Source organism: Peromyscus eremicus, chromosome 23, assembly GCF_949786415.1.
Source record: "Peromyscus eremicus chromosome 23, PerEre_H2_v1, whole genome shotgun sequence".
NCBI classification, from domain to species: domain Eukaryota; kingdom Metazoa; phylum Chordata; class Mammalia; order Rodentia; family Cricetidae; genus Peromyscus; species Peromyscus eremicus.
This window is the reverse complement of record NC_081438.1, coordinates 13,919,891-13,942,970: the sequence shown is the minus strand read 5'-3', so window position 1 is coordinate 13,942,970 and position 23,080 is coordinate 13,919,891. Positions and strand designations below refer to the sequence as shown.

Sequence of the window (23,080 nt, the reverse complement as noted above, 5' to 3'; positions counted from 1 at the left end):
TGGTCTTCCAGAGAACCTGGGTTCAATTCCCAGCACCCAAGGGGAGATGACAACTGTCTGTAACTCCGGTTCAAGAGTATGAGACACCCACATATAGAAATACATGCAGGCAAAACACCAGTGCACATAAATAAAAGAAAAAGGGAGGGCTGGAGAGACGGCTCAGAGGTTAAGAGCACCAACTGCTCTTCAGGAGGTCCTGAGTTCCCAGCACCCACATGGTGGCTCACAACCATCTGTAATGAAATCTGGCAACCTCTTCTGTGTACATAATAAATCTTTAAAAAAAAAAGGGGGGGGGGGAAGAATATATTTGTATAATTAATGATTTCAGGGATTCTAAATTCTTAAAGGTATCTTCTATACAACTTTTGTTTGTGACACTGGGTTGAATGCAAGGGCCTTGTGCATGCTAGGCAAGTACTTGTACTGCTCAGCTATATATACTCCCACACCTATAGCAATTTAAAAAATAAAAGCCTTTTCACATGAACACCTGATTTTCAGTTTAATTTCACCCAGTGCATTCATTAAAATGATCAGTTTCTCCATAAGTTAGTTTAATTACTACTTCTAAAACTGTAGACCGAGAACAGATACATGCCATTTTTAATTGGTTAAAATTTTACCCACATGGTATATATAGCTAGAACAAGAATTCCCAGCCTCTCTGAGCATCCATCCACTTGTAACAGTAAGAACAAATGTCTAAAACAAATTTGGGGTCTGACCCTACTCAACATTACCAAGCAGGTTTCTAATATTCTTGGGTAAAGCTTTTTCAAATATACAGTGTCCTACCCACAAGACACATCAGCATTTCTTTTAACTGTTCTGCATTATTTATGAGCTCTAACATCATCAGTAACATTGTGAATAGTACCCTCATCCATGAGCTGCATGCAAGACTTGTTCTTATCTTAGGACAGTGTTGAAGGGACTTACTGGGTCACAGTGCACATGGTTTTAAGGCTTTTAATGTACTTATCAAGTAATCTCCAGAATGACTTGAGCAAACCTACCCATTCCGTGTTGTTTGTTACATCAACGAAGTGGACTTTGTGTTAATGAAGAACCTAATCCAACCAAAACCCCATTAGATTCTCACCAACCAAAGACACACTTCTACTAAGAAAAGGAAATACAATTTCTTTTGAAAAGTCGCTCAGCTTTCTCCCAGTAAGATAACCAACAGAAACACTTCCCAAAAAAAGAAGGTGGTTTTGGTGCCAAGAGTCCAGCTCAGTGGCAATGCATGCCCAGCACATGGCCCTGAGTCCCACTGACAGCACCGAGTTGGGGGGGAGGGGAGGGCGCACAGTGTTTTTCTAAAATAAAAATTAAAAAAAAAAAAAAAATCAGTACCAAATGACCAAAATGTTTTATTTGACTAAATTCAGATTCATGCATAAGCATGACAGTCTCTCTCTCTCTATCAGACTTTGGCAATTAAAAAAACAAACAAACAAACCAAAGCAGCCTTGTACAGAACAGTGAGAACGCCAAGGATGAGGAGTCCACAGCTTTACTGTAGGATATATATACACACATATATACATATGTATATATTTCTGAAAGGCCTCTCCTCTGTTGGCCCTGTCAACTCTCGGGTCAGCTCAGAAACACAGGACTCCAAAATCACTTTTTCACTTCTCCAAGGTCTTCGATGCTGTCATCATCCACCTGAAAGACACAGGTAAAAGAAGTTCAGAAACTGAGGCAAAAATTAACAAAGAAATGAAGTGACTTGCTTTAAAAAAAACTTGTTTCTACGGGTGCATGCATCCTGTGCACTTACCTCTGGCCACTTTTCCTGAATGACATCGATTATGTCATCTGTGAAGTCTCCCTGAATGATGATCTCATCCTCTCCTGTTACTGAGGCACCACAGGAGAATTTTTGAGCAAAAAATCTTTGTGCTTCTTTGAGATCAATTTCTGTTTTGGTTTGTTTTTTAGAAAAAGAAAGGGCAAGACTATAATTGGAATTGGACAACAAAGATATTTCAATTTTAACATATATTTTCAACGTCATGCAGTCTCAGTACATAAAACAGCATCCTCCACAGTACTCTATAACACAGTAAGACAAAAATGGCGAGACAGACGGGGGAAGGGGGGCGGGGTAGACGACGACGACGAAGACACTGAGACCAACCTTGTCTAGAAAGAAACAGAACGAATCCAGGAACACATTACTTCCAAGATCACGTTCATACATGCTTTAGTTCTTTATAATAGAAAACCGACAACAGAGAACCAAACGTCTATGCCTAAGTCTATTTTGTTTACAGAGCCCCGTTGACCTTGAACTTCTGTCTTAGTTTCTATGGTGGTTTGAATGGGAATGGTTCTCTTAGATCATGTGTTTAAATGCTTGGCCCATAGGGAGTTGCACTATTAGGAGGTGTGGCCTTGTTGAAGGAAGTGTGTCTCTGTGGAGGTGGGCTTTGAGGTCTCATATGCTCAAGCTATGCCCACTGTGACAATGTCCCCTGCTGCCTGTGGATCAAGATGTAGAACTCTCAGCTACCTCTTCAGCATCACGTCTGCCTGAACACGGCTATGCTTCTCACCATGATGATCATGGACTAAACCTCTGAAACTGTAAGGCAGCCCCAATTAAATATTTTTCCTTTTATAAGAGTTGCTGTGGTCATGGTGTCTCTTCACTGCAATAGAAACTCTGATTAAGACATTTCCCAAGTGGTAGGATTATAGGAATGTGCCACCTCAACAGGATAACCTTAATATTTAAAATGCAGTTTAGTGATGTATTTTTCAATCTGTACATTTTGTATTGTCACACACAGAGACCTTAGTTTACATTTTTACACATCTTCCAGCAACTGAAGGGCTCTGAATAGAACTCCATGCCACTACCCACCTCCCTTCACTCACATCTCTACAGTCATTCCCAGAGATAGGCTATTTTTCAAACCTCTCTCAAAAAGGACTGCCTCTCTCCAGCAGTCAAGTCTTACTTAGCACTCCTGATTTTATGCAAATATATTCAAGCAGCAATCCCTTAAGAGCTGGGCAGTGGTACATACCTGCAACCCCAGAAACTTAGGAGGCTAAGCAGTAGTTTGAGCCCAGCCAAGGCAACATAGCAAGATAGCGTTCAAAAACAAAAAGCAAGCAAAATCACCAGATTGGGGGCCGGGGTGAAGGTGTGCTAGTGTCTTCTACGAAAGACTTTAAATGTTAATTCTGAAACTATAGTTAGAAATATAAAACCTGAGAATTAGCTGAATAGGAAAAGTCCTTGCCTAGCATCTGGGAGGCCCTCACTTTTAATCTCCAGCAGGGGACCACTAGGCAGGTGGTACACTCCTATAAACCAGTACTTGGGAGGTGGAAGCAAGAGAATCAGAAGCTCAAGGTCATCCTTACCCTTCATTACTAGCAGAGCCAGCTTGAAATACAGAAGCCCCACCCAGTCTTTTTTTTTTTCCTTGAGACAAGGGTTCACTATGTAACCCTGGCTGACCTAGAACTACCTATGTAGACCAGACTGGCATATGCCTGCTTCTGCCTCCTGAGTGCTGGAATTAAAGGTGGAGTGCTAGAATTAAATCACACCTGGCAACCCTGCCTTTAAGAAAAACAAAATAGAAAGAAAAAAAAAAGTAAAAAAGAAAGAGTCTTGTGCTGAACATGGCATATGCCTGTAATCTCAACACCTAGAAAATAAGGTGGGTGGACTGCCTGAACTTCACAGCAAGCTCCAGGATAACCTGGGCTACAAAGCAAGACCTTGTTGCCATGGCCCCTCCGCCCCCCAAAAAAGTCCAGAACCAGGGGCCAGAAAGATATCTGGCTGCTCTTACAGTTTCTCTGGGTCCAATTCCCAGCACTCACATGGTGGCTCACAACCATCTGTAACTCTAGTCCTTGGGCTCCGGCACCCTCTGTGGGCACATGGTATACAGACATACATGCAGGTGAAACACATACACATGTAATAAAATAAAATAAAATAAAAACAGAAAGAAAGCCGGGCGGTGGTGGTACACGCCTTTAATCCCAGCACTCGGGAGGCAGAGCCAGGTGGATCTCTGTGAGTTTGAGGCCAGCCTGGTCTACAGAGTGAGATCCAGGACAGGTACCAAAGCTACACAGAGAAACCCTGTCTCAAAAACAACAAACAAACAAACAACAAAAAACAAAAAAAAAAAAAAAACAGAAAGGCAAAACCTCTTCTAGTATATTCTTGGCATAAACAGATATATGGAAGCAGTGAAAAAACGAGCAAACGGCAGAACTATGGTATTTCATGATACAGAAAAGACTCCAGTTTATACATCTAAGCAGATATATTCCAGGCTGTAAACAAAGAAACAAACTAAAACCTCAACTCACCAAAAGTTGCAAGACCACACACTCTCGTCACGTATTTCTTCTTTGCTCTGGGAATTTTGGCTATCGTGACCTTCTGTGGTACTGTCTTCTTCTTCTGTTTTATCTGACCTCTTCCACCTTCATTAAGAAAGAGATCACATCAATTGCTTCCCTTTTCATAATTGTAAAACATACAATACTGAGTCTGGCTTTGTGTTCAAGCTCCTTTTCTAATTTACAAAATCACACAGGCCACTTACTCAATAAACATTTATCAATTAGTACTTACTATGTGCCCAGCACTGCACTAAGGACTGAGGATGCAAGGATAAGCAGGAAGGACACAGTTCCCACCCTCCAGGAACTCACGATCTATTAAAATGAGTGGGGGTGGGAGTGTTAAACCAAACATGGTGGTCCAGGCCTATAGTGCCGGCACTCAGAAAGTGAGGGAAGACACTAAGTTCAAGTTTGTCGCAGGAGAATTGTCACTATAGCTGTTCCACTGTGCCAATAAAGCAACCTTGAATCTAGGACAAACTCAGCAATTGGCTGACCCAGATTAGACACAGTTCTTGAAGGACTTTGGGAGTGAAATTTCTGAGGTTGGAGGTTCCAGAGAATATGGAAAGAGGGCCGGCCAATCACTCCACTTTCCTTAGATTCTTCAAGTCTTTATCTCAACTTCTGACTCTGGAGTTTTTATACCGGAATAAATTAGGTAATCATTTTATCAGGAAGCTACACAAGCCCAGCCTGGCCTACTTGATAAGACCAAGTCTTAGGGGCTCATGGATGTGTCATCAAATAAAAGTGCTTGGTGCCAAGCCTAACAACCTGAGTTCAGTCCTCAGAACCCGCACGATGCAAGGAAAGAACTGGCTCCTGCAAACTGTCCTCTGACCTCCTCAATGTATACTACTTTCCACACGCAATGACTATTTTTTGGTTTTGTTTTTTTTTTTTTTTCCAAGACAGGGTTTCTCTGTGTAGCCTGGCTGTCATAAAACTCAAAGCTCTACCTGTCTCTGCTTCCTGAGTGCTAGGAATAAAAGTGTGGGCCACCACTGCCTGGCACTATATATATATATGAAAAATAAAAAGAAAAGGACAGAAAATGTTTCCTACAGAAGTGAGTGTTAGAGACCTGAGGCGTGTTCAGGTCAAATGACTGGGAAGGTACAAGACAGACATACATTCAGCCCAAGAGAAACTGAATCTGGGAAGCATGTTTGTCTTACTGAAGCATGCTTATGGATACGGAGTACAGGAGGTCAGAAGTCAGTAAGAACTAGAGCCAAGCTCAGCAATGACTACACTGGACAAAGAGAAGCCACTCGAGACAGAAAGAATGAAAGAACGGACTCATGGTTATGAATATCAGGTCAGCTCTAGTGTGAAGTGTAAAAAGAGAAGCAAATGCAGTTCCCGCATTCACTCCAGCAAAAACTAATCAAACTATAAACCAAATATGGCATCGGGAACAACTATCAGCTGTAAAGAGCAGGAGCAAGAGAAAGGTCAGATTCTAGGACTGTTAATGGGAGCAGAGCCTAATACAGTTCTCAGGTTTCCAGCTCAGGCAATAGGATAATTGAGCTACATCTGCCAAAATGGGGGAAATAAAAGATCAATTCAGGACTCGGTCAATTTAGCTTAGGAAGTCTTCATTTGTGGTATCTGTGGGGACCATGCACATTTCCAGCCTGACATGGGCCAGGTATTACAGGTATATAGTGTAGCAGAAGTTAGAGACACAATAGAAATATCCTGGGAGAATAAACAGAATGAGACGGTAAGAGGACCTAGGACGGGGCCTGGGAAGTTACTCTGAAGGGACACCAGGAAAAAAGGAGATCTATACAAACAGACAAACCAGGGAAATCCACACTTCAGAAAAGTTCAGGTGCTTTTTTTTTTTTTTGGTCTTTCAAGACAGGGTTTCTTATGTAGTCCTGGATGTCCTGGAACTCACTCTGTAGACCAGCCTCAAACACACAGATGCCTCTGCCTCCCGAGTGTGGGACTAAAGGTGTGCAACACCACACCACACCACACCACACCACACCACACCATACCATACCATACCACACCATACCACACCACACCACACTACACCTGGCTTTCATATGTTCTTTCTACTTAGCAAATACCAAGACACTGATGACTTTTACTAAAGCAGTTTCAGAAAAATTAAAGTCAGGTTAAGCAGGCTGGAGTAAGCGGTGAGTAATAAATGTAGGGGTGGGAGGTGAGTCCACTTTAGTAAAGGCATCTGGCTAAGAACGGGTGAGAAAAGGAAGGAAAAGATAGCAACAGACTCTTAGCAGAGACCTTTCTCTTAAGTAGCATGGGTAGGGCCTTGGGTTCAATGTCCAGCACTGGGAAAAATGGGGTGTGTGTGTATGGCAAAAATCTTTAAAATATTTATAAGCTGCGGCTAGAAAAATGGCTCAGCAGTTAAGCACACTTGCTGTTTTTAAAGATGACCTTAGTTTTGTTCCCAGCACCCACATGACTGCGAATAGCCACCTGTAACTCTAGTTTCAGAGATCTGACCCCTACTGTCTATCTTCCATGGACAATGCACGCACACAATATACAGACAGGCAAAAAACTTGTATGTATAAAATAAAAATAAATGATAAGCTAATTTTACTCACAAAACAATTAATGAGGAAGAGATGGGTAGGGACTAGGTGCCATAGCATAAAGACTCTGTTTTAGCTAGGGGGTTGTGACATATACCTGTAATCCCAGCACTTGAGAGGCAGAGGCAGGTGGATTTCTGTGAGTTCAAGGCCAGCCTGGTCTACAAGGGAAGTTCCAGGACAACCAGAGCTGCTACACAGAGAAACCCTGTCTCAAAAGAGAAAACTTGTTTTAGAGAGGAGAGAGCTAAGTGTACTAACAGCTCATTCCACTTCAACAGAAGGAACCTTCAGCAGGCTGGCTGTGTTTTAAATGCACACAAACATGCTTTTATTTTGAATCTGTTTTGTTTTGTTTTTCCTTTTCAGACAGGGTTTGTCTACGTACTCTGGCTGTCCTGGAACCCAAGGGATCTGCCTGCCTCTGCCTCCCAAGTGCTGAGATTAAAGGTGACCAGCTGGTTTTTGCTTTTTGAGACAAGAGTCTCATTATGTAGCTCAGGCTGGCCTCGAATACCCCCAGTTCTCTGGCCTGAATCTCTCAAATACTAAGATTACAAGCATGAGCCAGCATGCCCAGCCCACACTAACAGGCAGAAGCTCTTCACCTTAGAGCCCTCACCACTCCCCTATCCTCTACAGGAGGGATGTTTGTGTAAGTCAAACGTGGATCAGCTCTCTTACCTCTCTTTTGTTTTTTCTTCTCCTCCTCTTCCCCTACTGTTCCTTGACCTTCACTAATTCCAGCTTCTGGTTTCGGTGAATTTTCTGGATAGAAAAATAAAATACAAGAGCATGAACATCATTTTAATACTAATATTAAAAAAAGAAATCACCTGATGAGGATGTGGCTCAGGCTAAAAAGTTTTGAGTGTGTAAAGCCCTGGGTTCTGTTCCCACTTTCATTCCAGCACTGAGGTAAAGGCATCAGGAGTGCAAGGCCAGGATTTTTCCACTTCCTGAGTCCCCTACCGCTTTGCAGAGGGTCTTTTATCTCAGATTTTTTTTGAGGACCACTGACAGTGGTATTTCTTACTGGAAAGACACTGCCAATAGGCCTGCTACAGTATTCTACTGTTTCTGGTACACAGTCCAGGCAGCTACAAAATTATGCCTTGTCTTCTTAAACAAAACTTATGTTAACCATGATGCCAAAACTCCTTCCTGTGATAACCTCTTTTTTTTTTTTAATTTTATTTATTTATTATTTACAGTGTTCTGTCTGCATGTATGTCTGCAGGCCAGAAGAGGGCACCAAATCTCATTATAGATGTTGTGAGCCTCCATGTGGTTGCTGGGAATTGAATTGAGAACCTCTGGAAGAGCAGCCAGTGCTCTTAACCTCTGAGCCATCTCTCCAGTCCGATAACCTGTGTCTTAATGTTCCCCATGAGGTTACAATAAAAGAAACTCAAAAGCCAACTTATAAGCTTAAACTGGCTTGTTTGTTTTGGTTTTCGGAGGCAGGGTTTCTCTGTGTAGCCCTGACTGTCCTGCAAGTCACAATGTAGACCAGGCTAGCCTTGAACTCAGGGATCCACTTGCTTCTGCCTCTGGACAGCTAGGATAAAGGTGTGCACCACCATGCCCAGCTTACTCCTTGAACTCCTTTTTTTTTTGATTTTTCGAGACAGGGTTTCTCTGTGTAGTTTTGGTGCCTGTCCTGGATCTCGCTCTGTAAACCAGGCTGGCCTCGAACTCACAGAGATCTGCTTGTCTCTGCCTCCCGAGTGTCGGGATTAAAGGCGTGTTCCACCACTGCCTGGCTCCTTGAACTCTTAAACCTGATAAATGAACTTCTCCACAGTGTACATACAGTAGACAATGGTGACAGAGAAATCATCAGTCTCATCAATACCTGTGACAGAGCCTGCCAAGGATTCCTTAGATGATTTTATCTGTTCTCTTCCTCTACTAAGAGTAAAACTGCCCCAGCTATTTTTCCCACTACACTCTTAGTAGGAATTACAGTGTACTAACAGATGCTACCCAATTAGTATGACAAGCTCCAAAGATACACACCATCACCAAACAGCTGTCTTATGCTCTAGCTCTCTGCCATTGGTTAAGTTTTGTGGCCCCTTAGACAGACTCTCTTCTGAGGCACTCTGACTGCCACCCCCATCATCCTCCTTGAGTCCCCTAAGAGCAGTTAGGGTGACCTCTGAGAGAAGGGAAATTACAAGTTAGGCAGACAGACAGCGAAGAGAGGCCACTGCTGGGTAATAAAGGTCGCGAATTCCTAAAATGGCCAGCTTCCTCCTTACCTTTCAGACTTGAGACAAAAGCCCAGCAGCTTAAAAGGCTCTATAAGAGGCCTTTGTAGGCCTTGGTCTCCCACCAGCAGGCCCCCTGCTAACAGACTAGCTCAACAAGCCTGCTCAAGATATGCCACACAACAGTTCTGAGCCGACCAACCATCCTAGCTTTCTTCAAGCTAAATTAGGGGAGGAAAATTCTTTAGAGGCTTTAAAACACGAAAGAGTGTGTGTGTGTGTGTGTGTGTGTGTGTGTGTGTGTGTGTGCGCGCGTGTGTGTCTGTCGTCGTTGCCGCTGGCCCCCCCTTTGCTAGTGTCTATTGCATTTGTGTGTTTCCTCACCCCTCTAATGACCCCTTTCTTCAACTGTTAAAAAAAAAAAGAGGGGGGTGGGGGTTCAAGGTCATTCTCAGTTGCAGAGCAAGTTTGAGGCCAGCCTGGGCTGCATGAGATCCGTCTCAACACAAAACAGGGCTGTAGAGAAGGCTCAGTGGCTAAGGCACTTGCTTTAAACATTAACAACCTGAGTTTGTGGCATGGAGAGCACAGCTCCCACAGACACACACATACACACATAGCGTTTTTTAAAGCTTACCTCTGAGCAACCTAAGTAAATACAGCATCCCACACTAGCTGAATATAGCATCTACAAAGCAAATGACTATACTACACTCTAATGAAATTGAACTCTGAAAGTATTACAGTAAGTGCTGCAGTCTGGCTATGTATCCTCCAAAGGCTCAGGTGTTAAATAAGGACTTAGTACCCAAGAAGGTGTCACTGTTTTAAGGGGTGGGGCATAGTAGGAGGGTTTAAAGTGAAGAGTGCTATGGTCTAGAAGGAGACAGTCACTGGGGACTTCAACTTAAGAGACAACGGGACCCAGTCCTTTCCTTTTTCACTTCCCAGTCATGAAATAACTCCTGCTGCCTTAGTACAGGCTCAGACCAAGAGGACCACAGTGATGGACTGACATCTTTTGGTTTTTTGAGACAGGTTTCTTTGTGTCGTCCTGGCTGTCCTGGACCAGGCTGGCTTCAAACTCACAGAGATCCATCTGCCTCTGCCTCCTGAGTGCCAGGATTAAAAACATAAGCTACCACTCACTGCCCGACTGGACAAAGATCTTTAAACAGAACCATAGGCCAAATTAGCTTTTTCTCTTTGTAAGTTTATTATTTTAGATATCTACTATAGAGATGGTTAATAGAGAACAAAATGCCCAGAATTTTATTTATTTATTTGTTTATTTATTTATTTTGGTCTCAAACTCACAGAGATCCATCTGCCTCTGAGTGCTGGAATTAAAGGTGAGCACCACTTCGCCTGGTTGAGGATCCACCCCTCCGCCCCCCAGGACAGGGTTTCTCTGTGTAACAGCCCAAGCTGGCCGGGAACTCAAAGAGATCCACCTGCCTCCCGAGTGCTGGGATTAAAAGCATGAGCCACTACCTACTGCCGAGGATTTTGTTTTTTAAGACAGCATTTTGGCAGGAGAATCAGGCCAGCTTGGGCTACATAGGGAAACCCCATCTCAAAACAAAACAGGGGCTAGAGAGAGATGGCTCAGAGGTTAAGAGCACTTGCTGCCCTTGCAAAGTAACTGAGTTTGGTTCCCAACATCCTCATCAGGTGGCTTATAACTGTTAATTCCAGCTCCAAGGAGATGTGACACCTCCTGCTTCCTTAGACACCTGCACACAAGTATACACACACCTACTTTAAAAATAGTAGTAGCTAAAAACAAACAGAAAGAGAAGTCAGGTGTTGTAGTGCATGCCTTTAATCCCAGCACTCAGAGGCAGGCAGATTTCTGAGTTCCAGGACAGCCAGAGCTACATAATGAAACCTTATCTCAAAAAATCAAAACACAAAACACACACCCCACAAACCTCTGCCTCAGCCATCCAGATAGTAGGATTATAGGATGCATCACTATGCCCAACTCACAGATTATGACTCTTTTTTACCCATGTGAAAGCGAAGTAAAACAGGCAGGTCAAGAAAATTTCTTATGGGGCTAGAGAGATGGCTTAGCAGGCAAGGGCACTTGTTATTCTTGCAGAGGACTTGGGTTCGATTCCCAGCATCCACTTGACAGCTCACAAAGATCCAGCTACAGGGGATCTTACACCCTCTCTCTGCCTCCATCAGACACGCATGTGGTGCACAGACATATGTGCAGGCAAAACACCCACACACACAAAATAAAAATAAAATCTAAAAAATAATAATAAAAGGAAAAAAAGAAACTTTAATCTTTTTTATTTTTTTACATTTATCAAGTTCTGGCCAGCCAGAGTTAAATGGTGTGACTGTCTCAAAAACTAAACAAAATAGAACCTGTATCTTTAAGACAGAAACAAAAGTAAAATACAAACAACTTGTTATTAACATGACAGCTGGTGGAGGGGTCAGGCCCCGGCCTGATGTGAGCCATCCTCCCTCACACTGGTGGCATTCTCCTACTCCTTGGAGGAAAGCACTCTGTGTAAAATTGTCTTATTTACTCTGCAGACAAGAGGGCACTCACAGAACCAGTCAATCCTACTTATTTCCTTGTCAGTTTAGAATCTTCACACTGATCCTGTTAACATCTGCTCCTGGATGAGACACGCTTCTACGTCCCTCTCCCAGTCATAAGCATGTCTCGGCAGGTCATGCTCAGGGCCGAAATGCAGCAGCCTTTAAGTGTTCTCTTCAACAAAGAGTGACTAAATAAGTAGCTATTATCTCCAAAGGCCTTAACCAAGGACAAGAGTGTTTGTCTCATGTATATAATATGAAAACTGAGCAGCCAAGAGAGGGGCTACATGGGATGCACTGGAGTGAAATAAGCCTGTCTGAAGCCTACGTTTCCTTGTTCCTGCTGCCTTTTACAAACCTTGTAAGAGAAGCCATCAATAAGAGCTGCGAAATCTGTTCCTGTCTGTGACACCCCAGCAACCATCACTTCCACTGAGGTGCTTAAACCTTGGCCTTAGATGCCCCTCTTCCTCACACCTCACATCCAACGCTGCTCTAAACAGCCTCATTCTCTAACCGGCTCTTAGCACCCTCCACCCACAATTGCCATTCTCAGCCAAGTTGTTTACAAGAAAAATGTGAATATACATTTGCCCCTAAATCATTCACTTTTATGTCAGTTGACCCAAAGATCTATCTTCTCTCTGAATTTAAATAATTTTAAAGTTAACCAAAACTGGTGAAATTGTACAACATCTTGAAAAGGATTTTCCTATCTTTTTCTGTTAGGACTAGGACCCTGGACATGCTAAGTAAGCACCCTACCACTGAGCTACACAACCTCTTTAAGAGACAGGGTCTCCTAAGCTGCCCAGGCTGGCCTTGACATCGCTGTCCAACCTCAGTCGGCCACAAAACCAGGTGGTAGGCCTTTCACCACCAGGTCCAGCTAAACTTCCCTATGTTTAAAATGCCACACATGTATTTGTTTCGTTAGTACAGTTTGAGTAAAATAAAAACCTATGTTCAAAAAAGGAAAAAGTCCATACCTACAGTCAGTTTTGCAAACTCATTTGGAAAATTCTTCTCTAGCCATTGTCTACATTTAGCAACATCAGGCATATATTCACAGTACTGGAAGGGAAGGAAAAGAACAAATTGAGTGAGAAAACATGCATTTCAACCAATATAATTAAAACATCCCCATATACTTGATACACAAAGAATGATAAACTACACACATACATTCACTATCTCACTATGTAGCCAGGGAAGTCTCTTAAATCTAAATCAGGGTACTGGAATTACAGGTCACCATGCTCAGCTTCACCTGATCATCCATAGGGAATCTGTAATTCAAGTAGGAAACATCCTTTAAGATGTTCCCTGCTTTGGTCACAAAGGGCCTTCATTATTTTCCTGACTTGTCCACAGAGCTTGACTGAGGAAAGTCTTAAACACAATTTCTACTCCTCATTCTTCCTCTGCTCATGCACGTTGTCTTGGCTTTCAGGTTACCTTTGCTTCCACCATCCAACTACTCATGAATTCCATACAAAAAATCTAAAGCACACAGCCAAGTACAAAAAAGATGTACACACGGGGCTGGAGAGATGCTCATCGGTTAAGAGCGCTTATTGCTCTTGCAGAGGGCCCTAATTCAGGTCCCAGCATCCATGTGTTGGCTCACAACCACCTCCAACTCCAGTTCCAATGGATCCAATGCCTTCTTTGACCAGAGGGCACTGTATGCACACAGTACATACATACATATGATGCACACAATACACATAAATAAAAATACATAAGTATTTTTTAAGAAAAAAGATCTATAATCACAGATACTCAGGAGGATTAAGGAAGGATTGTTTGAGCACAGCTGAGTTCAAGGCTAATCTGGGCAACATAGCAAGACCCTACATTCATTCATTCATTCATTCTTTTTTTTTTCTTTTGAGACAGGGTTTCTCTGTGTACTCTTTGCTGTCTTGGAACTCAATTTGTAGACAGGCTGGCCTTGAACTCAGAGATACATCAGCCTCTGCCTCCGGACTTCTGGGATGAAAGGCATGCATAACTACTGCCTGGCTCATTTCTGGTTATCTGAACAGGGTTTCTCTGTGTAGCCTGGCATCATTGAACTGAGACCTGCCTGCCTCTGCCCCCTGAATGCTGGGACTAAAGGTATGCACCATCACACCTGGCTAAAACCCTACTCCAAATGTCTAATTTATAAGATTAAAAAGTATTCTGATCCAGGGCCAACAAGATGGCTCAGTGAGTCCATGTGCTTGCCACCAAGCCTGAGACCTTGAATTTGATTCCAGGAACCCACATGATAGCAGAGAACTGACTCCTGTAAGTTGTCCTCTGGCCTCTACAAGTGCACTGTGGAACACGTCACTTACATACACATACACACACACACACACACACACACACACACACACACACACCCTCTACAAGTGCACTGTGGAACATGTCACTTACACACACACACACACACACACACCCCTCTACAAGTGCACTGTGGAACATGTCACTTACACACACACACACACACACACACACACACACCCCTCTGCTGTGGGATGTATGGCAAATGTGTTTCTGATTAATCAATAAAACACTGATTGGCCGTTGGCTAGGCAGGAAGGATAGGCGGGGCAAGGAGGAGAATAAAGCTGGGAAGTGGAAGGCTGAGTCAGAGAGACACTGCCAGCTGCCACCATGACAAGCTGCATGTGAAGATCCTGGTAAGCCACGAGCCATGTGGCAAGGGATAGATTTATGGAAATGGATTAATTTAAGCTGTAGGAACAGTTAGCAATAAGCCTGCCACGGCCATACAGTTTGTAACCAATATAAGTCTCTGTGTTTACTTGGTCGGGTTTGAGCGGCTGTGGGACTGGCAGGTGAGAGAGATTTGTCCTGACTGTGGGCCAGGCAGGAAAACTCTAGCTACACCCCTCTACAAGTGCACTGTGGAACACGTCACTTACACACACACACACACACACACACACACACACACACACACTCTCTCTCTCACTTAAAAAGTTTTAAGTATTCTGATTCAAAGTTCTCTACAAAAGACTGAAACATTATCAACTGATAGGAAATGAAAAATAGAAGAACTCTTAGATTAACTCTAAAATCAAGAGTGATCTCACATGCAGAAAAAAAGAGAACAAAAAACCTAACAAGTAGGACTTACCTCTGTTGGTAATGAACAGACTAGAGAAATGGAGAGAAAAAAAGATGTGAAATGTTAAAACCATGACAACACAGGAGCCTCATACTTTCTACCTGACAGAGTACTTCAATTTTTCCCTTTGGTTTTTCATTTCTTTCTCCTTTTTAAAGACACCTATGTGTCATCACTTCTACTTTTCAATCGAATATTCTACTTGAGAGTTTTCCCTTTCTTAAGACCCCAAGAATACTCAGTATCAGCCAGGAAGCACACACTGGCTTCAAACTTCATGACCTTGCTGCCCTGGCCTCTTGGGTGCAGAGATTACAAACGCGCACCACCTGCCTTCAGACTTTTCTCTACTACTCACTTTTCAAATACTACTGTGCAGAGATTTCTGGGTAAAAGGCTTAGTAAACCAGGTGTGTAAGGCAGAGGCTACCAAAAAGTACATTTAGAGTCCAGCCTTATCTTTGACTCACACAAGCACTCAACAAAAATGTTGTTTCACAGAAAACCATCATATAAAAACCTATCACCTAAGTCTTACAACGACCCATTTCTTGTCAACTTCCTTACTTCACACTTCACAAAGACCCCTCCCCTTCCTCAACTCCTAATTGATAGTTGTATTAGTATTATGAACTCTGTGTTTCTACTCCCTAAGTGATTCTCTACCATGTGGGTTCCAAGGACTGAACTCAGGTCATCAGGCCTGGTAGCCAGATCCTTTACAACTGAGCCCACTACTCCAAGTGTTTCTTATACATGTGGATCTTAAACTCCCTGGGGGTTGGTTAGAAGCACCCCTTCCTTTAGCATCTGTAATGCCAGTACAAAAGTAGGACAGGAACTGAAGAAAGTTAACTTTTCTCAAAAAGGTTAAGGACTAGAACAGAATGATCTCGCAGGTAAAGACACTTGTAGTCAGTCTAAGCCTGATTCCCTGGGTTCAAGTACTGGAATCCTCGAGAGAGAGGGAGAATTAACTCTCAAAGCTGTCCTCTGATCTGAGCTCTGCTCTCACACACACAAAATAATTCAGTTAAACCTGAGATTAGTAACTGTTCACCACTGGCACAGATTGAATAGTGTCAACCTTTCAAAAGCCACTTCAGAAGTGATATACATGGGGGGAGGGGGTTGTCTAGATTGTAGATCAGTTTATTGCTTCTCTCATTCATGAAACCCTGGGCTCAATCTCTAGGACCCCCATAAACAGGGCACTGTGGTACACAGCTGAAACCAGCACTCAGTAGGAATAGGATAATCAGAAATTCAAGGTCATCCTCGTCTACATAGCAAGTCAAAGTCAGCCCAGGACACAGGCAATCCTAGCAGGGAGTGATAGTTATACCTTTAATCCCAGCAGCTGGGAAGCAGAGGCCAGCCTGGTGTACACTGTGATTTCTTGGCCAAACAAGGTTACATAGGAAACCCCGTCTCAAAAAACAACAGAAGAACACCTTTTTTTTTGGTTGTTGTTGTTGTTTCAAGACAGGATTTCATTGTGTAGCCCTGGCTGTCCTAGAACTTACTCTGTAGACCAGGCTGGCCTCAAACTCAGAGATCCACTTGCCTGTGCTGGCTTGGAACTCACTATGTAAATCCGGCTGGCCTTGAATTTCCAGTGACCCTCTTGCCTCTGCCTCCTTGGTATGTGCCATGACTAGCATTTTGGTTTGGGGGTTTTCCTTTTTTGGGGGGAAGGGGGAGCAGTTTGAGACAGGGTTTCTGTGTAGCCCTGAATCTTTCAACAACCTTCCTTTCTCCACCTCCCAAGTGCTGGAACTATAGGCCTGAGCCACCATACCCTGCTTTATCTTTACTTACTATATATGTACTTGCTATGTAGACCAGGCCAGTTTGCGTCTGTCTCCCGAGTACTGGGATTAACATGTGCTTCTCTGCCTTAATACGTCATCTTTTTTTCTCAGCTTACACACATTAAAACACAAATCTCCAAATCTTACAGAAACCAGGTAACTTGCCCAGGGCCACAAACCTAGGAAGAAGTGAAGTCAGAAAACACACTCTGGCCCCTGACTCTCATGACCAGTACCGTAACAAAACACAATTAACCCTGTGTAATTTCTTCCTTTTTCACTCTGTCCCTTCAAGTTTTAAGACAGGTTCTACGCAGCCCAGGATGGCCTGGAACTTTGAAATCCTCCTGACTAACCTTTGTTGAGTGCAGGGATTACATGTGGATTCCCGATGGCCCTCTCAGGAAGCCTGCAAACATGGCTGTGTACTGCCCTTTCCCTAAGCACCTCCCACCTCCCTTAAAGCCTGTGCTTAGGATTTACAGTAGAACTGTTTCCTTGCTTCTCAACATCTTCCCTGGGAAAACACCTAAGGGGAGTTGATGCTGATACAGGGGAGGGCCCAGAGGCTCTGGGGCCCAGGCTTGAGCAGCCATAGTAACTTCCTCAGAGGCTCTGCAGCAGTCTCTGGGGTCATGATGGGGACCAGGACTGAGGCCACAAGGAGTACTTTTACTCATGGAGTGAAGACCAAAGGCAACAAGGGGACCCCTATCACCAAGCTGAGCCACCTGGTCAAGGTTGTGACCATTCTCCTTTAAGGAATCAGAACATCGACTTTCTCCTGGGGACATCCGCTAAGGAGACGGGTTCTGAAGACTCCTGAGGTAGAAGCACACTCACACTGGCCCGCAGACCAGAGTCAAGGCATTTACTGCCACTGAGGACCTCAACAGTCACACTAGTCTGGAGCCTAAGTGCTCCGAGGAAGTAGCTGCTGCCATCCAAGGAGTCAAGCTTTCCACCAGCCCTGTGCAGAGGGCACAAGAACTGCACACAAAGTGACAGGCTGCGGTAGCTCTGTACTGGTGTATCTCATCTCCACCGGCAGAGACACTGGCTTCTGTGTCCAGGGCGCTGGTACCAATGGCCAGTATTGATAACCACTGCACTTCAGGCAGGGATTGCAGAGCCACATGGGCAACTTCACCAAGGCCACCTCTGGTACCATCTCCAAGACCTTCAGCTACCTGACCCTCTGGAAAGAGACTGTGTCCATTAATATCTCCCTATCAGGAACTTACAGACTAGCCTGTGAAAACTCAAACCAGAATCTCCATGCACAGGACCCAGGATTCAACTACGGCTACCACACAGTTTCTCTACAATAAGCTAATTAGCTTATTGAGAGAGAGAGAGAGAGAGAGAGAGAGAGAGAGAGAGAGAAACAAAGGTTGGGGGCTGATAGCTCAGTGGTTAAGACAGCTTACTACTCCTACAGAAGACCCAGGTTTGATTCCCAGCACCCACCTGGTGGCTCAGGACCACCTGTAACTCCAGTTCCAAGGGATTCAATGCCCTCTTCTGACTTCTATGGGATCCTGCACACCTGTGGCACACATGCACACACTCAGGCACATATACAACCCCATTTAAAAAAAGTAGTTAGGCATGGTGGCACATATCTTTAATCCTAGCACTCTGGGCAGAAACAGGTTGATCTCTAAGTTCTAGGCTAGCCAAGGCTACAAAGTGAAACTCTATCTCAAAAATAAATAAGTAACTAAATAACAAAAAGAATGGGTGGAAGATGACTGGAAATAAAGGTCTTAGGCTTTCCTTGGTGATAGGGTGGGGGTGGGGTAGGAAACAAAACAAAACCAAACCTGTTTCTTACTAAACTCCAACTCTGTTTTGTTAAAAAGTCCAGGCAGAGCTGGGCATGATGTCACTCACCTCTAATCCCAGCACTCAGAAGCAGAGGCAGGCAGATCTCTGAGTTCAATGCCAGCTTGGTCTACAGAGTAAAATTCCAGGACAGCCAGGGTTACACAGTGAGACCCCGTCTTGAAAACAAAGTCTGAGCCGGGCGGTGGTGGCGCATGCCTTTAATCCCAGCACTCGGGAGGCAGAGCCAGGCGGATCTCTGTGAGTTCGAGGCCAGCCTGATCTCCAAGTGAGTTCCAGGAAAGGCGCAAAGCTACACAGAGAAACCCTGTCTCGAAAAACCAAAAAAAAAAAAAAGAAAAAAAAAGAAAACAAAGTCTGGAGCTGGGCAGATGCCTTTGTCTTATTCAATAAAGTATTTGCCACATAAGCCTAAAGACTAATCAGGATGGCCTGCAATCTCGGCATCCATGTAAAAGCCAGCACGGGCACAGGACTACAGTTCCAACACTGGGGAGGTGGAGGATCCCTGGTGCTTGTTAGCCAGCCAGTCTAGCTCATCACAGTGTCAGATTCGGTGAGAGACCCTTTTCAAAAAACACGGTGGAGTGCGACTAAGGAGGTCACCCAACTTTTGAACCTCTGGTATCACATGCATACACACCCACACCTATACACAAAAAACCTTAATTATCCAAACCAGACTTTCCCAAGACTGCCCTACTACGCATCACTCCGACCTCATCTCCTCTCTCCTCAAACAACACCCTCCCTGTACTATAATAATTCAAAGATGCTCAAGGTGCTCATGGGGTAAAGACACATGATGCCAAGCCTGAGGACCTGAGTTCAATCCCCAGGATCTACACGGTAGACAGAACTAAGGTCCACAAGTGGTCCTCAACATCCACACATGGATCGTGACACAGTGCACGCACACACAAATGAATTAAAATTAAAAAACAAAAAACCAAACATCGGGTGGTAGTGGCGCACGCTTTTAATCCCAGCACTTGGGAGGCAGAGCCAGACGGATCTCTTGCGAGTTCGAGGCCAGCCTGGTCTACAGAGCGAGAGCCAGGACAGGCACCAAAACTACACAGAGAAACCCTGTCTTGAAAAAAACAAAACAAAACAAAAAACCAGAAAGAATCCACCAAACCACAAAGACAGATGCCAGAGTTAACAAGACCAAATGTGACATTAGGCATAAAAAGTGATCAAAAGGCATTTCTTTTCCCTTCCAACACTTGCCTCCACAATAAAGGACTCGAAGGGGGTAATCCGAATCTAACTTGGCACTGTTCCTCGTGTCGCCTTTACAATCAGCCCCACTGGATTCAGAAATGTCAGTAGCCATCTCACAAACCTGTAAGCAAAGTAACAACACAACATCACTATTTTGGAGCTCGACCCCCACCCCGAAAAGCAGCATTTGGGCGCAGTCTTAGCTTTTTCACGATGTACCCCCCTGCACCTCAAAGCTGTTTCGATCCTACTAAAAAGAACCCGAGTTTCATTGGAGTTCACAACATCACGATCCGTTCGTCGTAGGCTCGGCTACCTGCTCCACGGATTTACAGGGGAGCAAGAAGCAATGATGGGCCACGAAGGCTGAGTGTCGGGGGCGAGGGCAAAAGGGGCACCCGAGGAAACGAGGAAGCAGTTGGGGGGCAGGAGGAGGAACAACTGGGGTGGGTGACTTCAACAGAGACGGGGCAGGTCGGAGGCTGGATGCGGGAGGGACGCAAACGAGTCACTCGAGGCGACCCGAACGCAAGGTGCGGCGACAGCAAAACGCCAAGGGAGGGGGAACGAGGCTGGAAGTGCCCCGGCCTGGGTTGACAACACTGTGGAGGGGGGCGCAGAAGGAGCCGGAAAAGGACAGGCAGCCCTCAGGAGGGCTGACGCTAAGGGGAGCTCCCGGGGACCGCCACGGGAGGCCCCCCATGTGGGCGGGCGCGGAGACGCTCGGCCCGGCCCCCTTCCTCCGAGGAGCTCAGCGCCTCGGCTGCCCGCCCTCCCCACGCTCGACCAGCCCCTCCGAAGCCGCGCAGAGGCGCGAGCGCTCGTTACCCAGCCTGGCGCACGGCCCCCGCCGCCTCCGCTCCCGCCAGCTGAAGCGACACATGCAACTCGGCGGCCCCGGCCACACAGCAGCCCGAAAGCCGTCCGGAGGAGGCACGCTCGCGCGAGACAATAGGCCTTTATCGCGAGATCCCGGCAGCCGCTGGGCGGATGTCGCGAGAAGCCGGAGCGGGGGGGGGGGGGCAGTGGGTGGGCGGGGCGAAGCGAGAGGGCACATGCGCCCTGCGCCGGGGTGGAGGGGCGGGGCCCGAGTGGCGTAGAGGCGGGCGGGCGGGCGGGCGGCCGGTAGGTGGCGCTCGCTACCTATTGGCAAGGACGCGCCGGCGGCTCCGGACGTCCCTGCGCAGTGGGGCGTGGACTGGGCTGGCGGAGAGACCATTGAGTCACAGGTGACTCCCTATTGGTGATGTGGGCAGCCTTGCCCCAGTGTCTGGGCTACATCCGAGAGTCCCAGCTACCCACCACCAGCCTGATGGATAAGTCAGCCCCTCCGCGGAGAGATTGCGGCTGGATGAGACACTTGGGTTGCTTTTCATGACTCTTCCCCAAATTGGAATTATTCTCGCAGGGATCATATCATTTACTGTTTAAATTGGCCTCCCCCAGGCTGACAGCTCTTCCCATATGATTTGTGCCTGTCTCACCTCCTGCGTGTTCTCTACCGGAATGTATGCGTCCCATCTCAGGGTTTCTGGTTTTAACCACACACAGCCGTGCCTCTGTTTCGCTTCCTAGTTTTTATTTTGGGGAAACCCCTTCATCTACATACTCAGCCCAAGTCCCAAGGACACTTTCAGAGCTCAGAAAGAAAGGGCTTGGGAGAAAGACAGTTGCTCTTCTGCATTCACCTCCACTCCAGAGACAACTTCATCAGCCACTGCGGCGATCCCTTTCATTTTCTGTTTACAACTTACTTTGCGTGGACTTAGCTGTCCAAAACACTCTTTACCAGAGCTCCAGCGTGGCCTCCCACAACATTCTTTGGGTACCGAGAATTGAACCCAGGGTTTTGTGAATGCTAGGCAAGTGCTCTGCCACTAAGTTACAGCCCCTGCCCTCTAATAATATTCTTAAAATTTAAAAAAAAAAAAAAGCACTCCAGCATTTCATGATGCATATCTTTAACCCTAGCGCCAAGGAGGCAGAGATCTCTGTGAGTTCCAGGCCAGGCAAGGCTACCTCATAAATAAAAATTTTAAAAAAGCATTCCAACGTTTCATGATGCATATCTTGAACCCTAGCATCAAGGAGGCAGACCAGGCAAGGCTACCTCATAAGACCCTGTTTTAAAAAATAAAATTAAGATGGGTGGGGTGGCGCATGCCTTTAATCACTGCAGAGGCCGGAGGATCTCTGAGTTTGAGGCCAGCTTGGCCTACAGGGTGAGTTCCAGGACAGCCAGGACCACATAGAGAAATCCTGTCTCAAAAAGAAAAAAAAAAAAATGCACACTTTTAGCCAGACCTGGTGGCATATGCCTGTAGTCCCAGCACTCAGACAGCTAAGACAGAATTGCTGTGAGTTTGAGGTCAGCCAAGGCTACACAGTAAGACCAGTGTTTAAAAAAGAAAAAAAAAAAACAGAAAGAAAAAGAAAAGCACATTTTAAAAATCAACACCAAGATTCAGGGCTGAGGGTGTGGCCCAGCTGGCCAGCATGAAAACCTGGATTAGATTCCCAGAATTCGTGTCCAAAGCCAGGCATGGAGACCAGTGAGCTGGCTTGGTGGACAGAGGGGACCTGCCACACAGGCCTAGCAACCTGAGAGTTTAAAATTCTTGGAACCCACATAAAGTTAGTGGAAAGGAGAGAACCAACCCCACAAAGTTGTCCTCTGACCCCCAAATGTCTTCCATGGCACTCCTATTCATATAAAAACACAATAAACAAACGAACAAATATTTAAAGCCAGATGTGGTACTCCACGTGTATAATCCCTGTGCTGGGGAACTGGAGACAAGGAGATTCCCTGAGACTCACCAGACATCCAGCCTACAGTAGTTGGTGAGGCCCAGACCAATGAAGAGACCTTGTGTCAAAGGAAGTGGACAATTCCTCAGAATGACACTCAATGTCGCCCCTTACCTACTCACACACACATATGCACACATAAGAACATGCATATACCCATTAAAACAGAATGTCAAATGGCCATGGATTGTTAGCATTAGCCAGTTTACTCGACAAAATTTAAAGGTACATAAAATAATTGTGCATGTGGCAGTCAATGGCTTTTAGATGTGGATGCGATGACGTGGGAGTGAGTACTTGCCCAGTCCTTTGTGTCTGAAATGCCAATGTCCTCAAGAGTTTTTATTCACACTTTGGTCTTACTCAGCTTTGTCCAGAAGGGGGTACTGTATAGGCTCTTGTTCCAGCTTCCTGGTCCCTAGGTTCTAGCTTGGTGTTCAGCCAAAGGGAGGC

General features: G+C 45.2%; 1 protein-coding gene across 2 annotated transcripts; it reads right to left on the bottom strand.

The window, feature by feature from the left end:
* Positions 1-1,509: 1,509 nt before the first annotated feature.
* Positions 1,510-20,776, bottom strand: Denr (density regulated re-initiation and release factor). Of its 2 annotated transcripts, XM_059249533.1 has the most exons (8): positions 20,645-20,776; positions 19,823-19,937; positions 14,937-14,956; positions 12,769-12,853; positions 7,680-7,763; positions 4,366-4,482; positions 1,799-1,938; positions 1,510-1,683 (listed from the first exon to the last, which is right to left on the bottom strand). In XM_059249533.1, exons 2-8 carry the CDS (start codon positions 19,926-19,928, stop codon positions 1,639-1,641), a joined length of 597 nt encoding a protein of 198 aa, XP_059105516.1. In that variant the 5' UTR covers positions 19,929-19,937; positions 20,645-20,776; the 3' UTR covers positions 1,510-1,638. The 2 variants fall into 2 exon arrangements, with proteins under 2 accessions (XP_059105516.1, XP_059105515.1); XM_059249532.1 differs by lacking the exons at positions 14,937-14,956; positions 20,645-20,776 and having other exon boundaries at positions 19,823-19,915.
* Between the last annotated feature and the right edge of the window lie 2,304 nt (positions 20,777-23,080).